Below are 19,569 nucleotides of genomic sequence, written 5' to 3'. Positions count from 1 at the left end.
GGTTGCTATGCGTTGTAATGGTGCATCAGACTTGATTTAGTAGTTTTAGTAATAGGTTAGGCAAGGTGTGGCATGGCATGATTGGGATAAGGATGATTCCACTGTCATCCTTAGTGGGACTAGATGCCTTCTAGAAGTCCCTTTCAGCCCTGATTTTCTATGATTCATGCCCCATCACCAAGTTCTCACTTGCCTTACCAAACTGCTATACACTAAATTGCTATGGCTTGTAGAGCGCCCCCTGCAATAGTGTACATATACTGTAAACCTTTATTCCTGTGCTCAAGGCCAGAGCATCCAGAAGTCCTCTAGAGTAGTGGTTGGTAATGTTTCTGGCGGCAGTATGTAATGGCCCATCTTGGGCCCAAGGTTGGCAACTGCTAACATTTAGTTCCTGCTGCTGCTTCTTCCCACTACTTGGCTGTGGTGTGGCATGGGCAAAGCTCCCCTATACCTGGCTACCCAGCTGCAGTGTGTGCCAGGCAAAGACCTCACCCCCAAATGTTGCTGAGACTTTCTCACAGCCAAACACTTCTAGATCCATTGGCTCCACTGGCTGTAGTTTGCTGTCCCTTACTCTAGAGCTGAGGTATCAAAGATAAGGCCCACAGGCCAGATTTGGCCCATGGCACTATATCATCCAGTCTATGTTGCTGCCTGTAGATCCCAGACTGGCCCTGTATGCCGCATGCAATACGTGCAGCTCCAGTCCCACATGCTTTTTGGAGCTGATCTGGCACAATGCTACATGTGGGGCTGGTCCAGGGCATGTGCTGTATGAGGTGCCACACCAGATTGGCCCTGCGTGATAGATCTGGAGCCATTCCAGACTGGGCCCACAGACCAGCCCTGCACACCAGATGCAGCATACAAGGCTGGTTCCGTACACATGCTGGTTCTAGCCCCATGTACTGATGCCAGCCCCGCATGTGGTATGTGGGGCTGAAGCTGGTATGTGCAGGTAGGTGTGTGCTACCTGCAGCTCTCAGAGCTAGTCTTTGGCATGTGCAACATATGGGGCTGATTTTATGAGCCCAATCCAGCCTGGAGACTGGCTCCACACCCTCATCTGACCTATGGGACCAGATAACCCTCCCAGCCAAAATCATGAGCACAGCTTCTTTAGAGGATTGAATTGTTCAAACTGCTTATGCAATCTTCACGAGCCCCCAGTGCCGCATGCTGTGCAGGCTCCCACTGCCCCTTCTTACCATGTGAACCACCACTTGTGCTTACTCTGCCTTTCAGCCCCTGCCTCTACGTGGGATTATCTGCACCCCCACACTCCCCCCATATAGTGTGGGGGAGTCCCCAGGTCCCATGGATTGTACTACCAAGAAGCAGAAGCTGGAGAAGAGTGGGGGAGTCCAGAGAGCCCAGCTGTAACAACAGCTGGTGTGATGCGGGGAGCTGCAGCTGGGAGGGAGTCTGTATGCCACAGCTGTCTGCAAGTTGTAAGCTGGACAGTCCTGGCCTATGCCATGGTTATCAGGTTATTGCCAGGGACATGGGAGACATATTCAAGTCCTGACTCCAAATTAGGAAGATCAGGGATGTGAATATAAGTTCCCACAACCAAAGTGTCCTAACCACCAGGCTGTATGTTATTCTTGGATGTGTGCACTTTTCTCTCTGATTTTGACTCAATTCTATCCTGGAGCTAAGAAATGTGTCCATGTGAAAATTTCATCCGTGTTCCTGCAAAAACTTGCATTTTTTGATGGATATGCATTTTCTAATGAAAACGTTTTGCTACATTTCCATCTGCTGTACTAAGGGTATCTTTTAATTCAGATTTTTAAATTTTAAAATGTATAAGCTGATCAATCTTTTTCTTTTCGTATGGTGGAGAGACACAACTTTTATCTCCGTAGTTAAGATTGAAATTTACCTGCTGGCTATAAATGTATTCTGACAATCATACCTTAGTTTCCCCCACCTCAAAAAAAAAAATTATACTTTGTTTTGTTTGTCATTCTATGCCAGACTAGGTACTTTTTTTAGAAGATATGGAAACTTGACAAATAAAGTGATCTCACTTGATTTTTATATTTGTATTAGGTTTCTCATAGTCCTAGGGACGACTTAGAAACTTTCCTTCTGGTTTAAATGTCTGAAAGATAATGGCTTTGACTAGTGTGGGGGAATTTGTTAGTGGAATTTATGGAATTTATTTAAGTATGGCTTTTCCTAAATACACTAGTTAGTACCTGACATTATCTATAGATACATAACTAGTGTCTCCCAAATATTAGGTAAGTTGATTGCTTTTTACCCTGGGTTACTCTGATGCAGGCAGTACTAAGCATGCAAAACTCTAGTGGTGACTGGCAATATGGCAGGGGATGTGTCATACAAGAAACTTCACTTAACTTTCTTGGAAGGGCTTGGTTCGTCATGAGGGATAGGATAACATAGTAGAAGACATTTGTGGAGATACGGAGAGGATGCCAGGGACAAAACTGTGCCAAAAGAAATCTTCTAGTTTGCTTTTCATTTAGTTTTTCATAGAAAATCAAGGAATGTCATGTCTAGAAACGTAGAATGTAAATACAAACAAATATAAGACAAATTTCTCTTTAGCTAAGCATGCCATCATTGTATCTTACTTTAGCCTCTTGCTGATGCTGATTGTACGTTCCTGTAACATTTTAAACTGAAAAGTCATTTGCCACAGCAGACTAATCTCACTGTACATGCAGCTGCCAGAAAACACCATACTTTTTTCCTGCCATGATATATTGTTGAACTTTTGGGACTTGTTCTCCAAAGACTTTGGGGTTTCAGTAATATTTTTAAGCAACTGAAATACAAACATCTTTCAGTTTCTTGTTGATTTAAAATTAATTGGATTTAAATCACTCTATCCTGCTAGCCAGACACTGAATAAAAAGAATTTGGCTATTTTAAGCTGGATGAGATAGACAAAGATGGCTGTAGCTGTATATGAGAATTCTTTTCCAACCTCTTAAAAAGCCTGTGCAGATACCAGACAGAAGCAGAAAAAAGACAACACAACCCTCTGTTTCTTCTCTGCTGAGTATTCAAAGAGCCACCATATCTATGATGTACAGGTGAGCCATTACTCCTCATGGGTAAGATCCACAAATGTGAGACAGCTAACAGTACCAGCATAATACATAGGCCTTGCATACATTTCAGGGTTACTGTTACTTTAAGAATGGTGGCAAATTTCTAGTGGCAGAATCCTGTGACACAGATGCAGTATATACCAGTAGAAATAGTTTTTCTGCTGTCAGAAATACATCAGTTGCATGAATGCAGAAATACCTTTTACCAGCAGAGCTGTGGGGGGTTTTTTGGTATAGCTACATCTACAAGGCATGGTGTTTTTTCATCCTTAGTCCATTTAGCTATATTGGCAGAACTTTGTATTGTAGACAGAGCCTTAGTATTCTGTTATTTGGGATGATCTTTGAATGAAGTGTGTGTTTGTTACAAAACTAGGTTCAGGTACTGATAAAGAGTATAATGTCTGTTAAATTACCCCTAATATATCAAAGAAGTTGTATTGATGATGATGATGGAGTGAATGTCGCCACACTGTTGGAAGCATAAAGGCCAGAAAGCCAGCAACAGGTAGAATGGCCAAGGTCAATAAAGACCTTGAACACCTGAAGGATGTGCCATAAGGGCATTTGTAAAAAATGTGGTTGGCTGTCTGAGTTTGAGCTCCACAGCTACAGCCAGCATTGTTGGAGAGGTCCCAAGAAGGCATGCTTGCCTTAAACCATCCAACACCTGTTCTGAGATGTTAATGAGCTTGTATTCATGTGTGCTAAAGTACCTTTGTTGTAAACTGTCTTTTCTTAAAAAATGAAATGTCATTTCATGTACTATTTACGTATCTGACTACTGTGCACAGTATTCTAAATTAAGCCACTACCAACTGTAGGCAGGTGTTGGGAGAGAACCATTCTTAGCAACAGGAGAACAAAGCAGAGCTCTAGAAGCAGCTTCAACTTAAGAACTTAAGTAATGCCTTATTAGCAGGGATCCTGGTTTTCCTTGATTAAAAAACCCACAAATTCTATGATAAAAAATCGCAAATTCTCTGATTAAAACCCCCCAAATCCCTCCCTCTCTTTCTAGAGAGAGAGATCAAGTGAACACAATGCTGCCATCCACAGGAGGTTGCTGTGGCCCGAGAGGGGAGTCCAGCTCCCCCTCCCCTACAGGCGGCATGGCCAGAATGGAACCCATAGCAGGGCGGGTGCAGGTTGCCCACTGTGGGTTTGGGCAGGGGGGCAACTCCCTGCTGCCATTCACACTCCAGGGGGATCCTAGGGGGGCACATGCCCCCCAGATCTGTGCATGGGGCAGGGGCTCCCTGCCCTGCTGCCCTCCCCTGGGACTTCCACGGCCCAGTGGGCGAGACCCACTTTAATTAATTAGAGCGACTCCAAGAGCTGCTGTAATTAAAATGCTGTCCCCACACTGAAAAATGGTGGTGGGGGCACTTTAACTAAAGCTCATTCAACAAGCTTTAGTTAAAGCTCCCCCTCCGCCATTTTTCATGGTGGGGACGCTGATGCACTTGACGGTGGAATCTGCTGAAGCATGCTAATTACCATGCTGTAATTAAAGAGCATTTGAGCAGCCTTTCTGCACATCTGTAGGCACCTGGCAGTCCTTTTCCTGCTTTACCTGTGACATTGTGGGTGCTTTTGGTGTAACTTTAGACAGTACGTCTTGTAGTTGATTGTGTAGTTTTAGAAATAGATGAGACAAGGAATTATACAAGATAGTTTAGATGGGGATGATCCTGTATGGAGTAGGGTGTTGAACTAGATGACCTCCTGAGGTCCCCTTCAGGCTTATTTTTCTATGAATTATGGATAAATTAACAGCATCTTTGAACATTTTTATCTTTGCAGGTGAAAAAAGTAAAGATGCAGGAATCTGGAGAGCAAAGTTTAAGGTATGTAATACAGAATTTGATTTCTGTATAGAACGACTGTCTGTTTCCTGTTTTTATTGTTGGTTTCAACTGAGAAAATATGTTACTACGAGAAACATATACAAGACCAGGGTGCTTAACTTTCTTTTGGTAATTAATGTACCATTATTTTCAGACAAATCTATTTTAAACAAAAATATCTCCTTTAGAAACTAAGTTTCTATTTTTTTTAAATAGAAACGTGAAATATTGCTGAAAACTTTGAGAATGGGTGCATAAAATTCAAACTGTATCCACTTATTTTGTTTATAATATTTAATTCTAGTGATTAGTTTAATACGCTTCATGGAGCAGTCCTGGGGTAAAACGATTCACATGTAGCGCACAAACATTCATACAAAACTTACAAGGCATTTGAACTGAGAGTATTAATAAGATTCTCTAGAGTATTTTGGAATATTACATATTACTCAAATGATAGGATCATAATTTAAAATAAATGTATTGTACAGTTTTTGTTGAGTAGCTGTTTTCAAATATGTATCTTTGGTTTGAATTACATTTAATCCTTACTACATTTACAGAGAAGCATAACTTTGAAGGCTTTTCTGGAAGGTATTTCATAAAGAAATTATTGAAATCTTGAAAACTAACTAGATGAAATTGTATGTTCTGTCTTAAATCATTATGTTAATTAAATATTATATCTTTAAATATTCAAATATTTGAACTATATTAAATGTAATGTAGTATTCCAGTGGAAAAGTTAGTCTTTGTCTCCTTGGTTTAATAATTTTTAAGAACTGATAAACTCTTAATAGAGTAGCATTATGAAACTCTTAATGAAATAGTGTTATGTCTTTTCTAAAGATCCAGTTAAATACAGAAAGATAAATTGTGTCCCTTTGATTCTTCATATTTGCATATTACAATGCAGTTTATATTAGACTCTTCTGTTTTATGACAAGTGTCTTATTTTGAGAGTAAGACCAATTAGTGAACTAACCAGCTTTTAAAGTTGTGAGAAGTTGATGTTTGCATAAAAACCCTCAAGGACTGACTCCAAAATCCATATGTTGGTATATGTGATGCAGAGGAGGATGCAGAGGTCGTTCCCATGAGCACCTAGTGTGCCTTTGTTCGCTAAGATGAAAAGTAATTGATTGAAATTTCTGGTGATATAAATGCAAAGTTTACTGATATTGTTGGTTTACATGCATGTTCTTCCTTTCAGTCAGGTGAGCAATACAGAAGTCAGTGATCAGAAATCTGAATCTTCAAGCCTTGATCCCAACCTTCCCATGTCAAGTGAAAGTAAGTGTTGTCCTTTGTTGTGACCTGATCATTCCCTTCTTTGTGTTTCTCCCTGCGTTTCCACTGCAGCAAATACAAGCTTCTTGTTTTGCCCTTCGTATTCTTTCATTGTTTTTCCCTACTTTTCCTTTCAAATCTAAAAATGTATTGTAAGAACAAACCCTAAGTTTAGTCCACATACCCCATCGTGAAAAGTCACCATCAGAATTTACAAAGTTGGCACCACAGTCTCCTAAGTTCCTATTAAAAACCCTATTGTTTATGTGATGCCTATGAGACATACTCTGGTTTTGGTTAGGCTGGTGCCTAATTGTGGCTACCAATACAAACTCATTTTTTATAATGACCTCATTTTCTCATACCACACACTCTCAAATAAGACAGGCATCTTATTTTGGGAAGGCAGAATGAAGTTAAAAAAGATTCTTCCAGAGTTATTGCTGAAAGCTAATCATAGGGAGCAGTTCACTTGCCTTCAGCCTGCTCACTGGTTGTTTCAGGCAGAAACTAGTTTCAACCCTTTCAAAGCCACTGCCAAATGGGCAGCAGTTTTTGGCTGCTATTCAGCCAAAAGCTTTTGTGCATTTGGCAGCTCTGAGAGGATTAAAAACAGGACTCTGCCCCTGCTGAATGCTAGCTGGAGAAGAGAGAGAGAAGCAGAACCGTTGGCGGCCATTACAGCTTCTCCATGCTTCTATTCTAGTGCAGAAATCAGGCTTTCTGCTTATGACACACATCCCTGTTTTGGAAGGCTAATTTTTTGGAAAAGGTGCATGTGGTATGCAAGTAAGTACAGTATAGTGTCTTTCCCACTTTTCTCAAATTGTCCATTTATTTTCTGTTGCATATTGTTTAAATCCTGTGTTTTAATTCCTCTGTGGAGGGAACTGCGTTATTCAGTAATGACCTATCTTACATGAACAAGAAACTTGTCTCCATTAAGTTGTCATTACTGCTGTACAAACTGTATGAGTTATATTATAATACACATTGCAAGAGCACAGTTAGTCTGAGGCCTTCCAAAAGCTTTACAGAATAAGAATGTTTTAGAATTCCCTGTGAGAAGGAAAGTATTGCACCTATTCTACAAATTTGGGAAACTGAAACCTAGAATAAACAACTTTCAGATTAGTGGCAGAGATTGTCTGGAGGATGCACTCCACTGCCCGTATGTGAGGGGATGGTAGTACTTAATGTTTTTAACGTACAGGTGGCTCTGCTTTTCAGCCTTATACACTGAGGGCTTCAGGACAGGAAAGGTGACAGATTTTTGTAGAGCTTATTCTTAAATTCTTTCAGGGTGGATACATTTCTAAAACCTGTGTTCCCCATTGTTGTCTTTACTTACAGCCTGCAAAATAGATATTCAGCAGTTTGCTGTAGCTGGCCCTGCTATTCTGAAGCAAGGCAGAGAGTATTAGCAAGGGCGCATCTTGTAGACCAGTGGTTCTCAACCGTTTTAGACTCAAGGCACCCCTCGGAAAATGCCAGCTCTTAGTTTTCACTCCTTTTTTTTTTTTTTGACTATGGAACAATATTAGAGCAATTCTTCTGTTGTGAAGAACTCAGAAAGACCACAGCAGGTCAGAGTTTTTAACATTATGGATTCCTGTTTGAAAACTCTGGGTTTCATTTTTTGCACATCTCACAGTGCTAGAATTGCATGGCACCCTGCAGCACCCTTGAAAAGATGTCAAGGCATGCAAGGATGTCATGACACCCTGGTTGAAAATCATGTTTATAGACTAACTCATTCAGAGTGGCATCTCTGAGTCTATAAGGTTAGTCGATATCAGTGATTCTCAACTTTTTTAGATGTAAGGCACCTCTCCCATAACTTTTGCAAACTGAACAGAATCCCATTAAAAAAAAATGAATGCAATTATTATGCAGGACAGTGAAGGTGGGGGAAGGAGCAGTTGGGCAGGGATGAACTTTTGCTTACTTCCTTGCAGAGGTGTCCAACAGTGGAGGTGGGGAGTGCCAGGCAGGGAGGAGCCTGTGCTTATCTTCTTATCCCCCTCACACCTGGCTTATCTTCTGATACCTCCAGGCACTCTGGTTGAGAATCTTTGGTCTGTATCATAATCTGTAAGATGTCACCCTGCCCTGCCTTCTGCCTAACTTCAGACTAACATTGTGAACTACCTCTCTTTGTATTTAACTTTCTATTTTAAACCCTTTCTTTCTGCAAGTTCATTCATAGCGTCTGATAAAGTAGGCTGCCTATCGCAGCTCTTGCCTCTCTGAAACAGTCTCTGAGACAGTAACTCTCAACAGGAGTGGTGCAAGACCCTTCCAGGGTGCTGCACTACAGCTGCCAGGTGGAACTGCGCCAGGCACCTCGGTTTTGAGGAGATGCTTTGCAGGGCTGGACCAGGTAGTGACTGATGTAGGAGGGAGCACCTGCTGCAGCCCAGCCTGACAGGAGTTCCTGCTGGCTTAACTATGGAGGGTGAGGGGAGTACAAACCAAGTGGGACTGGACGAGAAGTGACTGTGTGCAAACAGAGCTTCCTGTGTTTCCAGGAAGTGCATATGGGGACAGATTGAGAAGTGGTTGAGACAGGAGGAGTGCAGGTAAAACCAGCATAGGCATATTCACCCTCTCCTGCTGAAGCTACTTTCTTGTCCAGCCCATATGCACTTCCTGCAGACTCAGGCCAGCAGGGTAGTTTAACCTGGCCATGATGGTGCCAGTGCTGTGGTGTCCTTGGATAAGTACAGAGAGTCAGAAAGCCTCAGGCTGAATTGATTCAAACTAGGCAGTGTCCTCTAAGCTGCACAGGTTGAACTGATAACCAACTGAACTGACATTAAGTTTTTAATTAGGAAAGGCAGGGGGTAGGTCTACACTGACCCAGGCCAGTAGGCAGGGGGTGCAGGAGAATTTCCCCCCATTCCCTGGGGCTGCCTGAGACTTGCAGTGTCTAAGGCAAGGTTTGGGAGGGGAAGAATTCCCCTCAGCTCCCCGGCCTCACTGCCCCTATGGGCTGACAGGCACAGGCAGGAAACAGGCAAAGGAGAAGAAGGGTGAGGCAGTCCCTGCTCCACTGGAGCAGGCAGCAGAGCCTAGGGCTGCAAAACATCCTGGGATGCTGGGGGACTGAATTAGCTTGAACCGGGAAGGGATCTGGGACAGAAGTTCCATAAACTGGTTTGACCTAAATCAGTTAAGTCTGATACTACATCCAACCACGTTTATCTTAAACTGGCTTTGGTCATTTTGAAAGAAGTTTATGTGCACTGAACTTCTGTTCTGTTACCTTTCCAATCACTTACACCGGTTTATGTATAACTTCTGTCCCTAGCCCTTGAAAGAGGCTCGCAGCATCCCAGTTGAGAACCACTGATCTAGACCGTTCAGTGAATACACAGTTAGCATTTCCTCCTGGGCTGCTCAGTTCCCTTGTGAGATGATCTTTATGGTTTCAATTTGAATGGGGAAACTGAGAAGTACAAAATAAAGAGAAATGAGAGCACACAATAAATCAGTAGGAGGGACAGGATTAGAACTGAAGGATTTCTCGCTGCCAGTTCCTACACGTACTGTTCCATACTAAACTGCCAGATGTGCTGAGCAGCTCCAGCTCTCACTGATTTGACACGTAATCTTGAACATTCAGAGCTTCTGCCCATCTTGTCCCAGGATTCTCGTTCTGGGTACCAGGAAATGAGGAACACAGTTAGTAGCCATTTACAAAGGATTTTGGTTTGAGACATGCCAGACTTCTTAATAGAATATATATATAGAATATATTCTGTATCTATATATAATATATATTATATATTCTTAATAGAATATATTAGTCTGGGACATGAAGGAAAAATATATAATGATGTAATTAAGAGCCACCACCAATACAGTTTGACAGGTTCTTTGGTCCAGGGGGTTCCAGTACAATGCTTGTAGAAGTGATGTGTTAGACATACATGAATATGCAGAACTTTTAAAATGTTCAGGGTTTGGGGCATAGTGCCAAAATCAAGATGTTATAATGAAAATTAGAGAAGTAACCAGCCTGCCAAGGGGCATGTTGTTGCTGGGAAAGTTGTGGGGCAGAGAGAAAGGAACGGAGAGGAAGGAAGAGGGGGGAACAGAGCAAGAGAGAAATGTCAATAGTGTTCTAAAACCAAAATAAAAATAAACTAGCCTTCTCAAGAAATACGGTTTGTAAAAATATTCTGTCCTTTTTTTCAGTCATGACATGCACTGATTACATCCCAAGGACATCCAATGATTATACCTCACAGATGTATTCTGCAAAGTAAGTTGAGCTATTGGTTCTGAAATCTCTCCCTCCTTTCTCAGTACTTTTAACTCTCCTGTTACCATTGCAAGGTAATATTTTTATATTTCCTAAGTAGGGCTGTCGAACAATTAAAAAAAATGAATCACAGTTAACCGTGAGATTAAAAAAAAATGAGTTGTGATTAATCACAATTTTAATCATGCACATAAAAAATAATAGAATCCCAATTTATTATAGATATTTTGGATGTTTTTTCTATATTTTAAAATAAATTGATTTTAATTTCACCTTAGCGCCATAAGAACAGAGTAGAACTGTGCTAAATTCTGCCTAGTGGTTAAGTACAGTAAGTGAAAAGGGTCAAAAGTTTAGAGTTACCATATTTCCAATTCCAGAATTGCACCCATTAACTTAAGGCTATTAATTGACAGCCCTGTTCCTAAGTAAACAGATTGGTATTGTTGTGTATGATGCACAATTCAGCACATGTTGAGAGTGGGCACGTCTGCACGTGCATTAATATGCCTTTGCTACTGCACAGTAAGTTTAGTACCTCTAATATGAGGCACTACATAAATACACAGTAGCTGGCCCTACTGCACAGTAGCAAAAGCACATAGTCTTTGTGATGCCTAATGCACAGTAGACTAATTATACTGTGCTTTAGTGCATTAGCACAGCTTTTGCCATGATGTGCTACTGTAAGGTAAAATTAGTCTACTGTGCATTGTCTCATGTAGATGTACCCACCATGTCAAAAAATAGGCCTAACAACCTCTGTCAACTGGTATAATACCTACTAGATCTCTGTGAAGAGTACATGTAAATATATTTGTTACTGTTGTTACATCTTTCTAAAGCACACTTTCAAGTACATTCTTTGCCTTGGGATTAGAGATGCTCTATAACAGGGGTTGTCAACTGGGGGTACTTTGAAAGGTCCCAGGGAATACGCGGGGGCCAGTGGGGACGGAGCATCGCCACCCTGTGCCCCTGCCTCACAGGAGCAGGGCCAGGATGGGATGAGAGCAGGGCTGCACAGATGCTCTCGCCACACCCCCACTCCGCATCCAGCTGCTTGTCACCCCTCTTCCCCGAGGGGGGGGGGGGGGTACACTTACTAAAAAGGGGCCTGCCGGGAGTACACTTATTAAAAAAGATTGAAAACCCCTGCTCTATAAGAACACTCTTGTTTTCTTTTCTTTTTTTCAAGGCCATATGCACATATCCTTTCTCTACCTGTATCAGAAACAACGAGCCCTTATTCTGGTCAGACTCAGTATCAAGCACTACAGCAGGCTCAGCCCTATGCCATCTACCCTCAGACCACCCAAACCTATGGACTACCTCCTTTCGGTAAGAGGGAACTGAGCTGTCTTTTCAAACACTGTATATAATTGTTCTTTCCAGTCTCCTTAAAAGCCAGTGAGAAGCAAATTTCTCAGGAGGTTAGGGCAAGGCTGTAAACAAATGTTGCACTTGTCCCTGAATAAATCCTAAAATAGTTCACAGGATAAGTATGAACAGTTCATCCCAGGACATCACAAAGAGCTTCCGACATGTTATCCTGGGATTGCATCATTGAATCAGTGGCGTAGTACATTCAGCCACTCACTAAATCCTGATTAGAAGAGTGGTGTGTACATGCCAATTTTGGGATATTTCTGTTCCTAGCCAAAAGGGCTTCCAGGGAAGTACAAGCTTTCAATTGTAGAACAATTGGAAATGAAGGAATAGTGTATTTAATTGAGCAGCTGTCACGTTTCAAGTGTATTGTCTTTGTGGTTGGGGCTTCATGTTAAATAGTTTTCTTTAAAAAAATATGATAGCTGAGTAAGCTAACCACAGAGACATTTGATACTTGGTTCATATTTTTTTAAGGTTAGTATGCAACAGGGTTGGTACTGATTAGCATGCCAGTTAACTGTATGCAGATTGCCTTTCAACTGTCTCCAAGGTTACTCATCTCATAACAGCAAGTGCCGAGGAACTAAATATTATGTATTAAGCCCTGAAGCATTAAGTTACGTCTTACTGACACTTGAGTTCTATATTAGTCATTCCAGCTTTTCATTCATGAGTTATTGTACCTCTAAGTATTCCTCCATATTCTTCCAATATTGACAACCCCAAAATTTTAAAAATCATGATCGGGAAACCAAGAAGTCAAATAACAAACTTTGCCCTAAAAATAATGGCTTTGTCTGTGTTCTGATTTTGAACTTCCCTTCTAGACCCAATATTTATCCTGTAAGTACAGTGGTGTCAACTCTCCAAAATTTGTAGAAAGAGGAAATGTTATCCTCCAGTAGAGGAGCTTTGGTCAGAGTGAAAGCAAACTGTCCTTAGTGGACCAACATTTTTAAAGAGATACAGCAAACATATTTACAAGAGAACAGTGAAAACATGGTCATTAGGATTCTTAGTTAGATGATAGCCAAATGGAAAAAAATCTTTTCTGGAGTTGCCTGTGAGGAATGAATCTTAGGCTATAGAGAGAGGCTCATACTTTTATCACTTGAACAAAATAATCAGGTCCCTTAGATTGGAAATAGTGCAATATGTACTCTGCTAAAGGACAACAGAGCTACACTTATTATAATATTACAGGAATGCCAAATTTAACATGTTGCTTCTGAAAAACATTGTGGCAAAGTGAATGAGACTTAGCCCAGTTTTATTATAAACTTAATTTTTGTTCCTAGCTGTGCTAGAAGTAGTCTAATGGAATGACAGTACTGTTTGAAATCAAGATATACATTAAAATATGGTTGATATTAATGAATAGCATAGTGTAGCAGACTGGCTGGCAGAGGATTGCAGCAGACTGCACACCTTAGGCTGTAGCATCGTAGGCCAGCAGGGGCTGCAGCCCAGCTGCAGGCAGTAGGTGCTAGGTGCAGGCTGCCTAGGAGGTCTGGGCCAGCTGCAGAGGATAATTAGATGGCCCACAGGAAGCTAAGAGACTCCCAGAGAGAGAGGGAGTGCAAGAGCACTTGGCTGGTGGCTGCAACACTGGTCCAAGGATTCTCCCAGAGTCTGGCAAAAGGCGCGGGGCTGCAAGGACTGAAGCCTTGGAGAAGGAACTCACATGATATGAGAGAGAAGACTGTACTGTGGCACTGAGGGAGCAGCATTAAGTTGGCAGCACCCTCTTGGAGTCTAGGAAGAGACCCCAGGCCTGTGAGGACCCCCCCCCCTTTAGAAACTGTGTTTATGGACTGCTTGAGCTACCAATAACTCCAAACCCAATGGATTACATGATATGCTGTTCTGATGTAACAGGGGACTGGACTCTGACCAAGGATCAGGAGGTTTCTTGCTTTTGTTCCTGAATTTGTATTCTTCAACCTGCCTTATTTTCCACACTAATATTTAGAAACTTTGCACTTTCCTGACTAACTGGATGAAAGCTCTAAAAGTGGGAGCTTGGAGGGCTATAATTTTGGTGAGGAATGATGTTACAAATTTAGGCTTTTTGGAAGATAGAGGAATTAGGAAGCTTTGACTGTTTACTACTTTAGCAGTATTATCTGTGTCAGTAGTGTCCTGAAATCATTACTGTTTTGGAGATATCCCTTGAAATAAATCATTATAATTCCTAAGGGAGAAGTACTTACATTGTAAGTACTTTTTAACAGAGTCTTTCAGGTCAAAGTTGGGTCAGCATAGAGAAGCTTATTACTGCTGCTCTCTTAATGTATTGTATTTACCTGAATCCAAGACAAGTTCCAATTTAAGAAGACCACCCCTCCCCCCCCCAATAATTCGATTCTACACATGGAAAATTTATAAATTAGTTATAATTTTCCAAGTATATAATCTAATTATTGGAGGGTCATCTTAAATTTGTACCGCCCACTGCTGTGACATGGAAAGCAGTAGTAGCAAGGGGGCAAGCACTGGCAGCAGAGCAGATGGCAGGGGAGTCAAGCAGCCTGACACCCACCCATTGTTCCCCACAATTTTCCCCCTCATACCTTCCACCCCCCATGGTGCCTGTGCCCTCTGCTGTTTGCCCCCCATGCCTGCCCCCTCCCTTATGGAGCCTATGCCCCACCCAGTGCCTGTCCCCTCCTACCACTTGCACCCCAGCACATACACCTGGCCCCCTTTCCTCTCCCCCTCCCACCTCTACTTACTCTGTGTCATGGCTCTGGCTTCAGCTCTGTCTCCAGCTCCAGTTGCTGCCCAGCTCAACTGCAACAGTGCGGTGCAGTGGCAACAGCTCTGGCCAGAGCTGCTGCTGCTACTGCTTTTCGTGGCTGGTACAGGCCTGAACCTGGAGCTGTGGCTCAGGGTAAGTAGCAGTGGGATGGGATGGGGGGCAGGGCAGAGCTTGGTGGCAGGGAGCAGAGGCAGGTGGGCAAGGAAGGGTGGCAGGAGGCAGAGCTTGCTTAGGGTGCAGTGCAGCAGTTAGAGCTCTAACTCCAAGCGTGGGTCAGGGACAGAGCTGCAGCAGCCACTTGCCCATTCCCCCTCACTCCTGTGCTTGAATCCCCCCACACTCCTATACTTGAGTCCAAGGCAAGGAGCTTTTCTCCACATGTTTGGTGAGGGAAACCACTTTGTCTTGGATTTGAGTAAATATAGTACTTTTCATGAATGCTCTTCACTGAAGAAGGAAAACCAGAGTGCACTCTTGTGCCATTTTGTTCAGTAGGTATGGAGCAGGGGTGGGCAATTATTTTTGCCAGATGGCTGCTTAATAAGTTTTTTGGTGAGCTATCAAGGACTGCGAGGGTAGCCCTGCTCCATGACAGGTGCCCCATCCCCTGGTTGCCATATTGGGATGGGAAGTCCCACTCCCTAACCCTGACCTTTACCACTGGATGTCCCTCCCCTTGCCTTGGGGGGAGAGAGGTATCTTGGAACCAGAGAATAACCAAATCGTATACTAAAAGTCAAACATCTACTACAACATTTTATTTCAATAAATATTTTTGTCATGATTTGTGTTTGCATAGTATATATAGAGATGATTGCATAATAGCTCAAGAATAAAGTCTTACTTTTGTATATTTTATGTGGGGGAATGTACAGGATGTGGTGGGGGGTGTGGGATTTGTGAGGGGGTGTGGCTGTATGTGTGGGGGTGTAGGGATGTTGCAGGGGGTGTGTATATAACATGTGGGGGCAGCACACTTTCTCCCCATCCCCCTGATGGCGTACAGCCCTCACAGGCAGCAGCTGCAGCAGATGGGGGCCCTCGGGGTGCTCATGGCCCGTGCAGGTGCTACTGCCTGGCAGTGCATGACTCTGGCCAGTTCCAGGAGCTGCACGTGGCGGCAAGGAGTGGAATCAGGCCGTCCCACCTTTATCACATGAGACTTCCCGCAGCGCCCATGCAGCTCCCAGCACTTGTGCGCCTCTGGGGAGAAAGCCCCGCATGATGGAGCTGACTGCCTTTTCCATTCCTTGCTGCCATGTGCAGCTGCTGGAATGCTGCTGGGAAGCAGGGGCTGGGGCTCCCTTCCACTTCCGGTGGAACCCTGTAAGCTGCACGTGGTGGCAGGTAGCAGGGTCAGGACACCAGCTCCATCATTCGAGGCTTTCCCCCGGTGGCACGTGAGTGCCAGGAGCTACATGTGCACTGTGGGGAGCCCAGCATGGTAGAGGCGGGCTGGCCTTGCCTCCATGTGCAGCTCCCAGAACTGGCTGGAGCCATGTGCCGTCAGGCAGCAGGGCCTGTATGGGCCACGAGCACCCTGAGGGCCCACCACCTGCTGCTGCCAGCTGTAGCAGTGTGTGTGTGGGGGGGTCCCCACCTCCACCCACCCTCCCTCACCCCACACACCCACACCCTACCTACCCAAGCTTCATGTTCCTGCTGGACTCCTGTGGCTCCTCCACGCTCTGTGCTCCTGCCTAGCTGCAGCTCCTCCCAGCCCTCACCATTTGCCTACCTGCTGCCCCGAGTGAGAGCTGCAACTGAGACACAAGGAGGAGCCACTGGAGCCCGGGGAAGCTGGCCAGGTCCCCCAGTGGCTGCAGCAGTGGCAGCAGGAGCCCTGCCCAGCAGCTGTGCCTGCACAAGGGTGGAAGCAAGGTGGGTGGGCTGGGTGGAGTACATTTAATTAGTGGGTGCCCAGAGGCCAAATAAAATTGCATGGCGGGCTGGATGTGGCCTGCGGGTCATATTTTTCCTGCCCCTAGTATACAGTAATGTCAGAATGTCTCTAAGGGCTTCCCCTGCTATGGTCACAAGTGCATTTTTGTTTGTCTCTGTGCCTGGTGTTTTATTTTATTACAGTTTTCTGTTGATATATGAGCACTTGCCTAAGGAAAGTACCGTATTTACTCAAATAGAAGACAGCCCTGATTACAAGCCAACCCCCCCAATAATAAATGATATATTTTTTCAAATATAGAATCTAATTATAATTTTCCAGGTATAGAGTCTAATTATTGAAGGTTTGCCTTGAATTTGTCCCCCTTCCCTCCCTCTCTAATATCAGACACTGCTCCCTGATCACAAGGAAATGAAGAGCAAAAACCTTGAAATTAAATATGGCTGTAGCAATTTACATATAGTGTGCATGCACTTAGTTCATCCAGAATTAATGCATGTTATCTTTTTTTAAACTGCTGCAAGTTTTAGTACAGGTACTCCATAAACACACTTTTGAGTAGTACTTTGGCACCTACTTATATGTGATGATGCATGATATTAGTTCAAAACGAAAGGCTTATAATTTACCACACAGTTAGTTGGGTTGGGCCCCACCAGAGTCAACAGCATTTCAAGGCATGGTGACCCTATAGCTCAGTGCTGCCCGGTATGTGTGAACTCAAGATAGGACACCCCCCTCCCCCCCCCCCCCCCCCCAAAAAAAAAAAAGGATCCATGTGCTAATTAGCCCACTTATGACTGGAACTAAGTGTTCTTGTTAGGAGTCCTGAGAAGCTCCAAAAAATTATATGCAGATGAAGTGCAGGGCAACCTGGTATGGCTTCACTTCATGGAGGGGAGGGCCACGCTAATCATATGCAACAGAGGGCGAGAGAGAGGGTGACGGAGGGATTCTGGGTTGGGGGCCTTGTTTGGTGATGTTTGCGAGGCAATTAAAGCTGGTAAATAAACAGGAATTCTTGGAAATGGGAAAGAAAGGCACAGCTCAGCTGTTGGAGTAAAGAGGAAGTTGAAATATAGTCGAAGTGATGGCGCACCATGACTGAAGAGTCAGTGGTGAGGTGGACTGTGCTTAATGAGCATTACCGTATTTCTTATTCAGAAGGGCTGCATTAACCTGTTCTTGTGCTAGGTTCTCATCATTGTTTTTGGCATAAAGGGAAGGTGTTGAAGTTTGCTCTGGCTTGTCCAGGTGCTGGTCTGGCATTGCAGCACCTTCAGGCCTGGTGCCATTCCTTGCAGAAGAAATACCTGTCACTCTCTCTCTCTTTTTTTCTTTTAAAGGGTCACGCACACAAAAAAGTTCCCATCAGCGTGTTTGCCCAATGTGGGCTATGCTCAGTGTTGGCTTCATTTAATTGGCTTCGTAGTTGGTTTCCATTGCTGAGCACAGCTGCTTTTGGCAGCAGTTTAATGACAGACAGTGTACCTAGTGAAATATCCTTGTATGCGATTATTAAGACTTCCATCCAGGAAGAGCACACACCAACTGCTGAAGCTTCCTTAGCCTGACGAAGGGTTTTTGAACCCGAAAGCTTGCTTAATAACTATTCTCCAACCATTTGGGTTGGTCTAATAAAAGATATCAAATTCACCCAAGGAACCTTGTCTGCCTATTAAGACTAGGGGCTTTTTTTTTTCCTGGGGGGGCGAGGCTTGTCTTATATTTGAGTAAATTCAGTAAATATAGGGGAAATGCTGTCTACTTGCAGTGTTCTGTGTACTTAATAACCTTGCTCCGTTCTTAAAATTGGTTTAACTGATTATATGTTTTTTGTTAAGTGTCTTGGTTATGGTTCTTAAAGTTCCCCCCTCAATTCATATTTAGGCATCTAAATAAGTGATCTCATTTTGAAAGGTACTAAAGGCTTGATCCTCAAAGATACTTAATTCTCACTGAAATCAATGAGAACCAAGTCCCTAAATATCTTTGAGGGTATGAGCCTAAGTGCCCAGAAATTTCTCACTGCTTTCCATAAAAGTTGTCATATGCTAAGCAACTTTAAAAATCTGACCACATATTTCAGTATATAAAAAAGTAATGTAATTAATAATTTAATTTGGTGCCTAATGTTGGGATTCTGATTTTTAATTTTAATCTTAACCAGTATGAAGCTTAAGCTGAAGATACATTTATATTAACATATTATATATTAAACAGACAGCACTAGAATGGTGCGTACTAACTTACTTTGGGGATGGTCCGCTCAGTCATCTTGACAGTCAGAAGCTAGGGGACTGAAAATTATAAGTGTGAGCCTCCAACAAGACTGTATTGGAAATGTGAAAATATAGTCAAGTTTGGGCCCATTTTCACAAAGAAGGCAAAAGGCCCATTCTGAATTTGAATGACCGCCCACTGCCCAGGCAGTTTCTGGTTCCTGCCCTGAAACTTCAGGCAGTAGAGCTTGTTATGAACCAGTTATGAGAATTTTTTAACCAGAGAGAAATAATACATTTTTTCCAATCTCACTTTCAGAAATGGCTGGACTCTTTTTAATGAAACTTTGGGGGGGGGAGGATTAAAGAAAAAAAAAAGCAGCACCTGAAGTAATTTTCTGGCAAAGCAATTGAAAATTTCAGCTTAAATGGTAATGCTTACCAAACGTATAAGCAAATAAAAATAGTCTTTTACAGTGGAGGTTTTAAGCAACCATAAATAGAGGTGGCATTTAACAATGTTAACTATAGTAATTATGTTAGTGGCATTAGAAGATGATACGCTACATCAGTGCTAGGGGTGCACCGATAGAGATTTTTGGGGCCAATACCAATAGCTGATATCTAAGGAGGCGTATCGGCTGATACTGATACAATTTTCGGTACAGCTGCGTCTAGCTGGTAAGTCCGGTGTGGTGGAAGGGGAGAGGGGAGGGAAGAGACATGGGGAGGGGGGCAGATCAACGTCCCCCATGGTGAGGGAAAGGGCTGGGGCAGGCTCTGTCCTGA

At 43.2% G+C, this 19,569-nt stretch overlaps 1 protein-coding gene across 6 annotated transcripts in view; it reads left to right on the top strand.

The window, feature by feature from the left end:
* EYA3 (EYA transcriptional coactivator and phosphatase 3) overlaps positions 1 to 19,569 on the top strand; it is a 116,113-nt gene that overhangs the window by 48,649 nt on the left and 47,895 nt on the right. For all 6 annotated transcript variants that reach the window (XM_006262967.4, XM_019489161.2, XM_059729657.1 and 3 more), the window contains 4 exons: positions 4,899 to 4,942; positions 6,156 to 6,235; positions 10,436 to 10,502; positions 11,701 to 11,843. In XM_006262967.4, the coding sequence (XP_006263029.1) occupies positions 4,899 to 4,942; positions 6,156 to 6,235; positions 10,436 to 10,502; positions 11,701 to 11,843 (334 nt within the window). The remainder of the gene's footprint in view (positions 1 to 4,898; positions 4,943 to 6,155; positions 6,236 to 10,435; positions 10,503 to 11,700; positions 11,844 to 19,569) is intronic.

The sequence above is a fragment of the Alligator mississippiensis genome, chromosome 6 (genome assembly GCF_030867095.1).
Source record: "Alligator mississippiensis isolate rAllMis1 chromosome 6, rAllMis1, whole genome shotgun sequence".
Classification (NCBI taxonomy): Eukaryota; Metazoa; Chordata; order Crocodylia; family Alligatoridae; genus Alligator; species Alligator mississippiensis.
This window is presented reverse-complemented; position numbering and strand designations above follow the sequence as displayed.